The 10,592-nt window shown below is 41.5% G+C and overlaps 1 protein-coding gene across 1 annotated transcript; it reads left to right on the forward strand.

The window, feature by feature from the left end:
- The first annotated feature begins 3,133 nt into the window (after positions 1-3,133).
- Positions 3,134-8,288, forward strand: kcnmb3 (potassium calcium-activated channel subfamily M regulatory beta subunit 3). Its single transcript, XM_069685563.1, has 4 exons — positions 3,134-3,219; positions 5,702-5,905; positions 7,179-7,350; positions 7,920-8,288. Exons 1-4 carry the CDS (start codon positions 3,134-3,136, stop codon positions 8,286-8,288), a joined length of 831 nt encoding a protein of 276 aa, XP_069541664.1.
- Positions 8,289-10,592: the final 2,304 nt, after the last annotated feature.

The following is a 10,592-nucleotide window of genomic DNA, read 5'->3' on the forward strand; positions in this document are numbered from 1 at the left end:
TCAGAGGAATTTGTCGCTCTGTTGTTCAGAAGTTAAAAAAGAGAGATTGTAAGGCCTTGCTTGTAGACGAGGATCAGCAGGGTGGAGACCAAAAAACGCAGGAAAAGAAAATCAACAACAAAAAGAGTCCAGGTTGAAATGATTGCAGCAGCAGTTTCCATCAGGCATTTATGTTAAGGATGAGATTCTGTTTGAGTCACGTCGGCAGTGCAGCTCCACGCTGTGAGCCTCACGGTCAAGGCAATGTCTCAGGTTACCAGGTGAGCTAAAGTGCACTGAGCTTTATACATTTTTAATCTTGTTTTCTTCAGTTTCATCAAAGGCATTTGAATCCCCCCGCAACCCTGGGAAGACATGTTTCTGCCCGACCAGGCCTCCTGTAGAAATGAGCAACTTTGCCTGCTCTCTAATATAATATACCACACCGTAATAAAAACATGCAGATAATAAAATACATCAGATAAAACAGGATTACACTCTGTAGAATGTGTGATAAAAGGTTGAGGAAAGTCACTCTGTTGTATATTAAATAGTGAATGAATGAGGTTTGACGCGGCTGTCTGTGTTATTGAATGGTTGGCTTCATATGCAAGCTGCTGTGCTGTTCCTTGCCTTGGGCGTGTTATATTAAACACAACTGTCACCAAGTTAATACCTCCATATGTTTTTTTTTCAGCAGAACATGAATAATACAGAGAGTTTCGATTGTTTGAATAACACATTTAAACTCAGCTTCCTGCCCTCAATATCAGACAGTGTGGGGACGATCTGAGAGGTTCAGCAGGAGGATGAAATGTGGCAGGACACACGTGTTTGGGTCAGCATCTCCTCTGTCTGTATGTGTGTAAATGTCTGTAAAGGTAATGTGAAATGGTAACCCAATATTTTTTTATCCTGCTCTCATCAAACTGCATCAGTGTGCAGTGCAGAGGAGTATTGAACTTCATGTATTAAAGTGGATAAACTATTTTGCAGAAGCTTGCAGGTAGTGAAACTTCATTCATGTGATTTAAGTAGTTTGGTTAAACCATAGACTGTATAAAAAGATGGACGTTATTGGACGTTTTTTGATGCTGTAAAAAGGATGATTGACCACCTGACATCCTGCAGCCGATCTGTTCCAGATTTGCAGAGTTGAGGAGGAACGGCAAGAGTCACCAGCGCAAGATGGCAGTGCTCACCTCAGGGGTAATTTGGCTTCAAATAATTACAATGAGAGGTGGAGGAAGCGCATTCGTCCATCTTTTTGTACAGTCTATGGTACAGGACATAATCAGCCAACAAGACGCAACACTTTGTCCACAGCAGGCGTCAAGATCGTCACAAAATGAAAGTTTCTCACAGGAATTTGGGGCCATGACAGAAAAGCAATGATTTTTGTTTTTTCGAATTCTGGTTTTACTATTGCTTCTGTACTGTAATTAAACTCGCCTTGACCAGCCCCACCCTCTGTATTCATTATTGCTATTTAGTCACAAATGTTCAGAGGGGATGTAGCATACTGTATTAGATACTAACAGGCAAACTGAGTAATCCTGCTTGGTCTTATACCCCTAACTGGACTGAAGTTTCTGGTGTCTGACTGATGGTCATTATTTGAAAAACAAAAGCTGGACTTTCCTTGACCTTCCGATTAACAGTATGGTATTTATTCTTTGTTCAGAATCACCTTTATTGGCCAGGTATGTGTGCATAAACAGTATGTATGCATGTACGTGTGCATACACAGTATGTTTGCATGTATGTGTGCATATATAGTATGTGTGCATGTACAGTTGTGTGCATATATAGTTTGTGCGCATACACAGTATGTATGGATGTACGTGTGCATATACAGTATGTGTGCATGTATGTGTTCATGTACAGTATGTGTGCATGCATATTTGCATATACAGTATAAGTGCATGTATGTGTGCATGTATGTGTGCATATACAGTATGTGTGCATGAATGTGTGCATATATAGTATGTGTGCATGTATGTGTGCATATACAGTATGTGTGCATTTATGTGTGCATATACAGTATGTGTGCATATATGTGTGCATGTATGTGTGCATGTATGTGTGCATATATAGTATGTGTGCATGTATGTGTGCATATACAGTATGTGTGCATGTATGTGTGCATATACAGTATGTGTGCATATATGTGTTCATATACAATATATGTGCATGTATGTGTTCATATACAATATATGTGCATGTATGTGTTCATATACAGTATGTGTGCATGTATGTGTGCATATACAGTATGTGTGCATGTATGTGTACATATACAGTATATGTGCATGTATGTGTTGATATACAGTATGTGTGCATGTATGTGTTCATGTACAGTATGTGTGCATGCATATTTGCATATACAGTATAAGTGCATGTATGTGTGCATATACAGTATGTGTGCATAAACAGAATGTGTGCATGTATGTGTGCATATACAAGGACATTTTCCCATTACATTCAAGGCATATACTGTACACTGAAATAGATATACACTTAAAACATGGACAAAAGTAACATAAACATTAAAATACAATTTCTGGATTGTGACTTTTTTGTGTTATATTTTGTTTAAAATGTTGCATCACATATAAATTGTTACAAATGTTTTAACACAGCTGTTTAACTAAACTGTATTTGTCCCCACGTTAGCTCAGCTGTACTTTAACTTCTTTTAATGTGAAGAAATCAGCCTCTTGCACAGCTGCACTTTAAAGTAGTTTCCCTCACACTGTCCCTGTCTTCATGCTGTTTCATTCCCTGGAAAAAGTTGATAATTAAGGAGGGATTCATTCAGCTTTCCACGACAAATGACTGCATGCAGCCGAGCCTCACAGGCCCACTGAGAGGCCATTAGCGTCCTACCTGCCTCACCTGTGCTGGTTTCTATAGAAACACACGAAGGTGGAGGTGTTGCTGCACTCACCTTTGAGCCCGGGTAAACAACAGGAAGTTCCCCGGGGAATAAAACTGCAATCTAGTCCTCTCAGTCGGTCACAGCGCTGCACTGGAGCCTGTATGAGATATGAGATGATAAGCTGTCCACAGATTTGACATTCAGATAGATTTGAGCGTGTTGGGTGGATGTTCAGACTTGGGGCTTGGAGGGGGCTGAGACACAGATAGAGTGGGTATGTTCCTGAACGCAGCTTCTCCCCGGAGGTCGTTCAGCATCCCCATTAACATCAACCTGCAGGGGGCTCGCAGGCGGCAGACACGGTAAGTGAGGACCATCGACTGAGGCAGTCAGCACTGAACACGCTGAGGGGAGTTTATAAAGAAGAGACAAACACAGGGGAAGTTTAACACAGCTTCAGATTGGGTGATCATACAAACTGTAAGTTTCTGTTAGGATTGCAAAGAACATCACAGGTTTAAAAGCCAGATCTGATAGGTTTGAACTGAGTAAAAAATTATATTGCATTAAAGGAGCACTCACCTGATTTTGCATGTTAAGTTTAGAAGAAGTACCAATCAGCCTTTAAATACACAACAGAAAGTCCTCTGTGGTTCTCAAGGAGGAATCCTACAAAATAACACCTGATGAGGTGATCGAGGTCCTCTCTTTGGCTTTAAACAAGCTTGTGTTACATGAAAGACTTTGGTTTTCACAGACTTAGAGGTGCTAATTATGGGAAATGTACAATCCATGTTTTTAGGATTAACTAATAAAATAGAGATGGACCGAATCCGGAACCGCTGCATCGTGAACTATGGCCTCTGTACATGGGCCGCCGATTTAACCACTGAGCTGCACCGCTGCCCAGTATTGCATAATCCCTAAAATAAACAAAGAAATGTCATTGTCAGGTTGAGAAAAGCCCATTTTATATTTAATATCCCTGTTTTCAATGTGTGTTGTTAAAGTTCCTGTGAGGAACTTTCAGTTTGTGTTGATTTTGGCGCCCCCTGTGGACAAGGCCGTACCTCTTATCTCTTTGCTCATTTTGTCGTGCAGATGCTTATGTGGTTTTTTCTGACCAAAAAAAAGTCTTGCTTTATTTTAACAGTCAAACGTATCACTCGCTGTTAACCTTTGCCTGGAAAATGTAAAAACAAAGGGTGCTTTAGCAACGTGTTGTTAATCTCCTGGTCTGGCAAATACCCCGTTTCCAGGCACACAAAATTACCATATAGAAATCTTGTCGCTGATGGTTTCATTTGCTTTTGAAGGTCATACAGAGGCATTAGTATGGGCAGGAATATGTGTTAGTAGAAACTGAATTTGTATTTAAATTTGAATTGCTCAACTTCAGTAGTTAACTATTTGAACTTTTATCAAATATTTTGAAACTGAATTCCAATAAACCTGAAACTGAATTCAGATTATCTGAAATTCAAATTCCACATTCAGTTTTTACGATTCAAATATAAATAATCCAAATTCAGTCTCTACGGACTCATATTTCTGCCCATACATTAGTGTTCATTTAAGTCTGTTTCAGCTGAAAACTCCTCACAGGAGCTTTAACTGTAGTAAACTGTGATCACCTTCAACATTACACTTGTTGATAGTAAGCACAAAGCCAGTTTCAATATTTGAAGACAGACCAAAATAATCAAGCAAATGAAACAGTGTTTGAAACGTAGCAGCGACACAGCTGGAAACACTGGGAGAGAAGTGACAAAGCAGGCAAAAACAGAGCCTTTAAAAGAGTCGGTAACAGGAAAACAAACTTTTCAATGCCAGCCTGAAACCCAGCCCAGGTTTTGTGAAATATCAGCCGACAGTCGAATGAAGCCAGCTCTCCTCCCTTTCATTCAAGGGTTGTTGTTTAACAAGAATATATTTTTTAAACAAAAATATTTGCTGTGGTCAGGAGGTACAAATGGGTTCAGCGGAGGTGGTACACTATGTTGGAAATGTTTTAGAACCTCGCTTGTAGAGGATAAGACTTGCTAACTGTTTGTTTAGGACAGGGGTTCTCAAACTTTTTTGGGGTGAGGAACCCTAAGAGGAGGAGAACATTTTCCAAGGACCCCCTCATAATCATAACACCAATCAAACATTACTTACTACCATTGGCACTCTGAGATGCCATTGAAACTATTTGTATCGTAAAACTTACAACCTAAATACTTCAGACCTGTTTCATAGTGATAAACAGAAACACACATTTCAGTCTGAATCATGTTAACACCACTTATATACGTTAAAACAGACATTCATTTTATTCAAACTGCTTGTGGACTCAACTTGACAGCATTTATACTGTGGTCCTAAATGGTCCTCATCTGTAGACAGTTTTCAATGATATAGCACAATTTTATAATTTATTATAAATGTATTATTATTATTTCGCGGACCCCCATGGGTCCTAGGACCCCACTTTGAGAACCACTGGTTTAGGGCTCCCATCAGGTAAGAATTTCAATCCATCTAAGACTATCAGCGAAGATCTAGACGATGGTATTACACCTGCTGAACATCAGCTCAGAGCTGTAAGTGTGGATGGTTTTAAACTTGGAAATATATCTTTGAACAACTGCATTTGAGATTTGTTTGTATTTTAGCCCTGAAGAGGAATCGTGTAAAAATGGAAAATTATTAAAAGAATCAAATCAAATTTTAGTCAGTATGAAATTTTGTTGATGCATCAAATCAAAAATCTAATTTGTCTCACTGTTGGACTAAATCGTTACGTACTGGGTGCCCATGCATGTATTCATGTGTGTGTGTGTGTGTGTGTACGAGAGACAGAGAGCTCCTCCACCCAGCAGCAGCTCAGGAGCAGGAGTGCAGCAGGGGGTTTGACGGGTGCGGGGGGCTGCGGGCTCGGACTCAGGTGCCCGTGTCGAGCGTGGGCGAGGACCGAGCCGTCCTGCTGGGCTTCACCATGATGGCCTTCTCTGTGCTCATGTTCTTTGTGGTCGGCATCACCATGGTCAAACCCTATGTTAACAGGTACACTATTAAATTATGTTGTTTGATAGATAGTAACAAGATTTATTAACATTTTTAAGAAAATAGAAATGTTATAACTCATTTGTTCACCTGAGATTAGACAAAATAACAAATCGTTGCATTTTGGAGGCGGCCATCGACAAATATCTCACTTTTTTTGCTCAACAAATGGCTTACATGATGAGTGATTTTCCAAAGTGTGGACCAGCGTCCCCTGGTGGGACGTGAATGTACTGCAGGTGGGCCGCAAAAAGATAATTTACAAAAAGACACAATTTACTATCTAGACTTAATTCGCTGCTGAGCAACATGTTATGAATATGCAGATTATTTCTTGCACTGCATGGCCCAAGGCCCACTTTCACCTCGAATTGTCCTGTTCATAAATAAAAATCTTAAGAAATACTTGAGAAGAAATACTAGTGACAAGAAAAAAGCTTTCTTTGAACATTTCTTGAATATCATCAGCGTAAAGAAAACGTAAGCCAGAGCCCTGATGTCACATTTTTCTTAAAAAGTTGTGACATCATTTTGGCACAATTGAAACACCATACCATATTTTATGGAGGCCCATTTCTACCAAGAAAAAGAAGAAGAAGACTAACAGCCTAAAGCCATGCTAGTGACTGTGTCTCAATTCGGGGGCTACATCCTTCGAAGGCCGCATTTTACAGAGGAGTCATTTGTCGCCTGCGCAGACCGCTAAGGCCGAACTTAAATGAGACGCTCTGGTCTACTGAAGATTTCCTGTTTGCGTCAACAGCTGTTCCCTCCCTTAACCTTGCGTCACCAAACGCAGCTGCTGTCACCTAGCAACAGGTAGCTAGCAGGTTAACTAGCTATCATAATTAATGTCACGTAACTTAACCTATTATTTTAAAAACAATTTGTTTCAGGGCCCCTTTTGTTATTTTTAATGTGTATGGCTAACTATCCGACTGAGTTGTAATCACCTTGGTTAGGTTAGCATGCTAAAGTTTGCTAATTAGCACTGAAACCCAAAGTAGAGCTGACGCTTATCGGCAACATGAGTTTTGTAGTTATTTGATCAAAACTAATTAGCCAAGATAAATGAGAAAATACATTTACATAAATTACAAATCACCCTGTAATGTGCATGTGTACAAAAAGTCATTGCGAATCATCTCAACAGTGTTAAGACACTTTACTGCCAGTTGACGAACCATGACTGTCAGTGTGTTCACGTGTGTTTGAGATACTGGGGTTGTTGGCTCGTGTTTGGGTTCATCTAAATCCCCCTCTTGTCTCGCAGTGACTGGGAGGAGGCCAGCTGTGTTCTGCTGCTCGCTGAAATCCTGGAGGAGTGGGTGGACTGCAGAGGTGTGAGCTCTGTGCCCTGCCTCAGGGTGAAGGTGAACCTCACGGGCTCCAATCAGACGGCTTCTCTACACTTTGACGAGGAGTCGGTCTTGCTGGCTCCTGAGGTAGGGATTTACGGCGGTTACCTCTAGGTTTTAGGTCTTACCTGAAGGCTTTACGAGCCTCAGGTTGGGATCTGTTTCACGGCAGGTGTCGCGTGTAGAATGAGAGGGGGGAACAGCTACGGGATAGTGGCCTGAGGAGGAGATTTGAGCATTAAAGGTTTATGTCTGTGTACTACAGCTGACATGGAGGACCACTCTGTGTTGAGGGACTCAGTCATCGCAGCTTTAAGCTGAGTTTGAGAGAGCACCTGAGAAAGCAGCAGAGGCAGAAAACTGTGCTGAACTAGCTGACGGGATGGAAAACTAGCAGATTACGGCACCCTCGTGAATAAGCCAGAAGACATTATTATGGGATGCTCTCATGCTGCACTTATGCTCCATTCAGAGGAGAAGCATGACACATTTTTCAGTACCAAGGTGGCACATGGAGGCTGGAGAGGGTTTCCTTTTTTAACAGACAAAAACTGAATCATAAAGAACCTTACAACTCGTCTGGCTGATTGCAATCAACGCTGCAGACGAAAAGCAGGTCACTTGATACAAATTTCACTTCACATCTTGTCTTTCAGTGTTTCTACGTACCTAAATGTCTCATGGACCGAGCAGATGTTCAAAAGGAGGTGGAGAAAGTGAAACACAGCTTGGACCCTCAGCTGGGGAGCACCTCGTCATGCCTCACCGACCGCACCAGGCACCCCGGGGACGCCATCTTGAACAGGAAGTACACCTACGAGAAGGCCCTGTTTGCACTGCTGTGGCCCTGTCTGATGCTGGGGGGCGGGGCTCTGCTGGTCGGCCTGGTGAAGCTGACACAGTACTTAGCACATGTCTCCTCTGAGATGTGCATTGAGGCTGCAGGAGGCAGGCTGACGTCCAGACACACTCAGGGGCAACTGTACAGACTCCTCGGCAGGTCCAGCATGCTGTCTCCTTCATGACATCTGCAGTGTTTATGCTGCAACATGCAAAAATACAGTCTGTTAGCATGTAACTGGTACATAATATGAACCAATATGTATAAAGAATATTGTTTCTAGACAGAAACTTTGTACTCAAATGTGGAAAAATCCAGGAAAGACAAAATTTCTGTCTTATTTTTGATACAAGGGCCTGTCAGAAACCTGCTATTGTCGACTTTTAGCTTCTAAATGATTTAGTTTAAAAGGTTTTTGTCCTCAGTGAGAGAACAGCAGATGGCTGTGGTACATGCACACACACACAGGCAGAGCAGACACACACCTTATGACAATGAAAAAGCTGAAATCATGACATTACTCTGCATGAATACAATAAAATGTTAAAATGAGTCCTCCAAATCTAGTCAGCAGATTTCTCAACAGTCTTCAAGAATAAAACATAGAAATTAGGATAGAATAGAAGGAGGAGAAAATAAGGTTATTCCTAATATATGAACTTGGAGGTAAACATTTTAAAGTAATGTTTTATTCTACATCGGCCTCTTCAGTCTCTGAAAACTGAACATAAATGTACTTAAAGTGGTAATCTTGAAGATCTCAGTTTCACTGTCTTCGGCGGCCCCTATGGTGATAAACTGTAATCGCGGGAGCACACTTCTCAGATATCCAGACAGTGTCGCATGTGTGACGTCAACGGTTGGCTCCGGTTGACTTTCCTGGCTGGCGGTCGCTTTCCTTTTCAGACTGTTTGCTTCATCTGAGCGTCGAGTTTGTTTCTTTTTCTTTGGATTTTCACTTATTGTTGAAGTTGTATCTGTAGTCATCCATCTTTTCTTTGTTTGTTCAGCCATAGTAGATTACTGTTTACTCACAACACTTGCGGAGTCCGGAAAAGCAGCCGCTTAGCTCCGCCTACCCTCTCTGGCAGACCAACCACTGCTGGCTGATGGAAAATGCGTCACTAACTGGGCGCCACTTGTGATTTTTTCTGCAAAAGTCGCCACAGACAGCCAGTCTGTAATAATACTACATACTGCAAATACAAAGGCTTTCATCAGTGGGCCATAGGCTCGGTCACCATTGTGTTACCTCATTCGGTGGTAGATAGAGACTTAACAGACACTTTACATTTTAAAGGTGTTTTTTTTTTCTACTTTGATGGTTACTTTAGCCGTCTTTGACTTATTGTAACTTTTCTCTTAAATTCTTAATATCTTGTTCTGCTGACCCCCAGAGGTTTAAACTTGACACGCTGCTGCAGTGATGTAGAAGTGCACTCCAGGGTGTGACTGTACTCTGTGACATCACTGCTGCAACTGAGAGCTCACAATGAGACTTCCTCCTAAATGCAGGTTGACACCCCGTCGGGGATCCATTCCACATTAACAACTCGCTCACTATACATTATCCCGCTTGTTACACAGCTATTTACTTATGAAATCAATTATTTGACACAGATTTGGAAATTATTTTATTCAAGTGAGAGCTGCGTCCATAGCAATGCTTAACTCTGTAGCCTTCTTAAAGTCTAAGCTAGCTGTTTTTACTCACATTAAATCGAAACAGGTTGAAGTAAAACAAGGTGAACGGAGCGCAGGAGCTCATTGAGGTTTTCTGTCTCGTCATTGTCAGAGTTTGTTGACATTTTCTTTTTCAAACTTTAAACTTTATTATCCCAGAGGGGAAATTCTTTTTCACAGACTGTACAAACATACATAGACTGCAAATAAACATTGACAAAGTAGACAACCACTGTGCAAAACAAGGCAAAACAAAAACAAGACATGACACTCTCAGCGGGGCCTGTTGTTCAGGGCCGCTATCACTGCAGGAATCAAGCTTTTCCCAAACCGAGCTTTCCTGCATCTTAAAGTCCGGTACCTGGTCCTTGAGGGCAGCGGGGTGAGGTGGTCGTGCAGTGGATGTGTAAAGTCCTGTTCTATTGTGTTTGCAGTGCGTGTAATGGCCCTGTTATTGCAGTCTGTGAGGTTGGGTGTGGGTAGACCAATGATTTTTGCAATGATGTGCCGTCTTTAGTTTTATAGATCTCTCTGTCGTAAGCTTCAGTTTTTGCATCGTTTAACCTTTAATGCCTCCTCTCTGCTTTTTCCCCCTCTGTAAACGGGCCGACGTCAAATTTACCGGACTTCTTTCGGCGGATTGATATGATTAGAGTTATTCCTCTGGATTGCTTGATTACAGCCAAATGCCTAGCAACGTTTTTTTCTTCATAGCAACGGCCTGTTATCGAGAAATAAGAGATCTCTAAAGGCCGTGATTGATGTATCAGAGTCAATTATTTCACACAGACGTGTAATAAATCAG

The sequence above is a fragment of the Semicossyphus pulcher genome, unplaced genomic scaffold (assembly GCF_022749685.1).
Source record: "Semicossyphus pulcher isolate SPU_LCO1_2020_fin unplaced genomic scaffold, fSemPul1.0.p SCAF_7, whole genome shotgun sequence".
Taxonomy (NCBI): domain Eukaryota; kingdom Metazoa; phylum Chordata; class Actinopteri; order Labriformes; family Labridae; genus Semicossyphus; species Semicossyphus pulcher.

Coding starts and splice junctions, on each gene's coding strand:
- kcnmb3 (XM_069685563.1), top strand. CDS start 3,134: ATGTTCCTGAACGCAGCTTCTCCCCGGAGGTCGTTCAGCATCCCCATT. Junction 5,906..7,178: donor GTCAAACCCTATGTTAACAG/GTACACTATTAA, acceptor CTTGTCTCGCAG/TGACTGGGAGGAGGCCAGCT. Junction 7,351..7,919: donor CGGTCTTGCTGGCTCCTGAG/GTAGGGATTTAC, acceptor CTTGTCTTTCAG/TGTTTCTACGTACCTAAATG.